This window comes from Pelmatolapia mariae, linkage group LG10_11 (genome assembly GCF_036321145.2).
Source record: "Pelmatolapia mariae isolate MD_Pm_ZW linkage group LG10_11, Pm_UMD_F_2, whole genome shotgun sequence".
NCBI lineage: Eukaryota > Metazoa > Chordata > Actinopteri > Cichliformes > Cichlidae > Pelmatolapia > Pelmatolapia mariae.
The window spans coordinates 1970896-1973000 of record NC_086236.1 but is presented as its reverse complement, the minus strand read 5'-3'; the positions used below and the strand labels follow the sequence as shown (position 1 = coordinate 1973000).

The following is a 2105-nucleotide window of genomic DNA, read 5'->3' as shown; positions in this document are numbered from 1 at the left end:
CCAAATACTTATTAAACTTGTCCTAATACTGTTAGGGGTCTCAGCTCAGAAACTTGAGGTCATCACTGATGACTCAGAACAAATATATAAATGTGAACATTCAATTTCAATGTGTGACTGCTGAAAGTACTGCAAAAGGGTTTTGCTCTTCGACAACAGGGAGGGAAGACTGGTGTCTATGGATGACTGTCAGTGGACTAAAGATCCTTTGTTTTTATTGTAACCCCCCCTCCCCCAAAATAAACAAACAATCATTACGACTTGCGACTGGTGGTTGTCAGGCGGACACTAACTAGTGTCTGGTGTGACTGAGGCCTTACCTACATTATATTGAGGGGAATGCAGATGTCTGAAGTGAACTGCTGTGATGTATGTATTTAGTAAAATACACGAAGGAAATCAGGATTTGAGAAATAAAAAAAATGAAAGGCAGAAAAATGTACTGTAAATATATTTATTTATTTATTGAGAATATGAATCATTTCCCTTCAGTCACAGTCACTGTATTCCTCGTGAACATGATGAACATTTTTTGTCTGACTGCTTTGATCTGCATCCCATAGATAACAGCATTCAGTGCTGGAGGAACCACATGGAACATCATGGAGGCTAACTTCCTTTGGTCTGTCAAATGTGGGAAGCGATGGAGGAGCACCATGATGGTGGATGACACAAACATGATGACGAACATAGCTAGGTGGGTGGTGTAGGTCTGGAGCGCCCGGGTGTTCAGTGTCTTGCTCTTGCTGCTCAGACACACCATGGCGATCCTCAGATAGGTGATAATGATACTGCCGAGGGAGGAGCCAAATAGGAGAACGGTGTACCCGAGGCCATAAATGTTATTGATGAGGATGCTTTCACAGGAGAGCTTAAACAAAGAGGCATTGTCACAGAAAGGGTTAAATATGATCCACCTGCAGCGTGACAGGCGAACGCTGAGGCCCACGAGGATTGTCACCATCATGAAGATTACTGCCCAGGCCAAGACCGACAGCTTCACCACCATCCAGTTGGTCATGATGGTGGCGTACTGCAATGGGTTGCAGATTGCCACATAGCGATCAAAAGCCATGATCATGAGTATAGTGTGAGAGGCACCTATATAAATGTGAACACAAAAGGCCTGAATGACACAGTCGACATAGTGGATGTACCGATCTGAGCTGGGAATAAACATATCCCTCAGCATACGTGGAAAGATTGTTGTGGCTCCAAATACATCATTAATGCTCATGTTACAGAAGAGCAGATACATGGGCTGGTGGAGGCTACTATCCAGCGTGATCAGGATCACCAGGACAATGTTGGAAAACATGGTGAAGATATAGATGAGGAGGAGGAGGATAAAGGTGGGAATGGAAGCATCTGGGCTGACCTGTAAACCTTCTAAGAGCAGGATATCTAAAGTCTGGTTTTCCATTGTGCAGAAGGTTAATTTCAGCCTGTAGAGAAGACAAAAAAACATGTTTATTTTCAAATTTGAAAAGTGATTGTAAAGTGTTTTTGAAAGCCACTTACAGGCAGAAATTTGTGCTATTAGAAACTGAATTTGAATAAATTAAATTCGTATTTGAATTTCTCAGATGGAATCTGAATTGTTCAACTTGAATAAAAGCTTCTAAAACTGAATTTGAATTAGCTTAATTTGAAATCCCATGTACTTGTTTGAAAATGATCATCACTAAATTGAAATGGAATTTTGTATTTTGAAAATTAAATAATTATATTTGAATTTGTATTCCATCCTTCTTTAAATTTAGCTCGTGAATGATTTCAGTTTCACTTTCCACCATTCAATTTCAGTTCTAGAATTCCATTTCAGTTCTTAAATTCAGTTTTTGTCAAACATCCAGGTCCTTTATGAAAACCACAGAGTAATTGAGTGCCAGTTAGTAGAGCTATGTTGTACCTGTGGACCCAGTGTTACAAAAGGAACCTGCAGCATCTTGAGCTTGAGCGGGGCACAGATTAAGTATTGAGAAGTCATTCATCATGTCAAATGACTGATCGTATGAAAAAAGAGAATTTAGAAATGTAATTATTGATAACAGTAAACAAGCACAGATGGCGTAATCTACAGCTGTGGCCAAACGTTTAGAGGA

General features: G+C 40.0%; 1 protein-coding gene across 1 annotated transcript; it reads right to left on the bottom strand.

Moving 5' to 3' along the window:
- Positions 1-478: 478 nt before the first annotated feature.
- On the bottom strand, positions 479-1423 carry LOC134637630 (olfactory receptor 52J3-like). Its single transcript, XM_063488099.1, has one exon. The coding sequence runs from the start codon at positions 1421-1423 to the stop codon at positions 479-481; it is 945 nt and encodes a 314-aa protein (XP_063344169.1).
- Between the last annotated feature and the right edge of the window lie 682 nt (positions 1424-2105).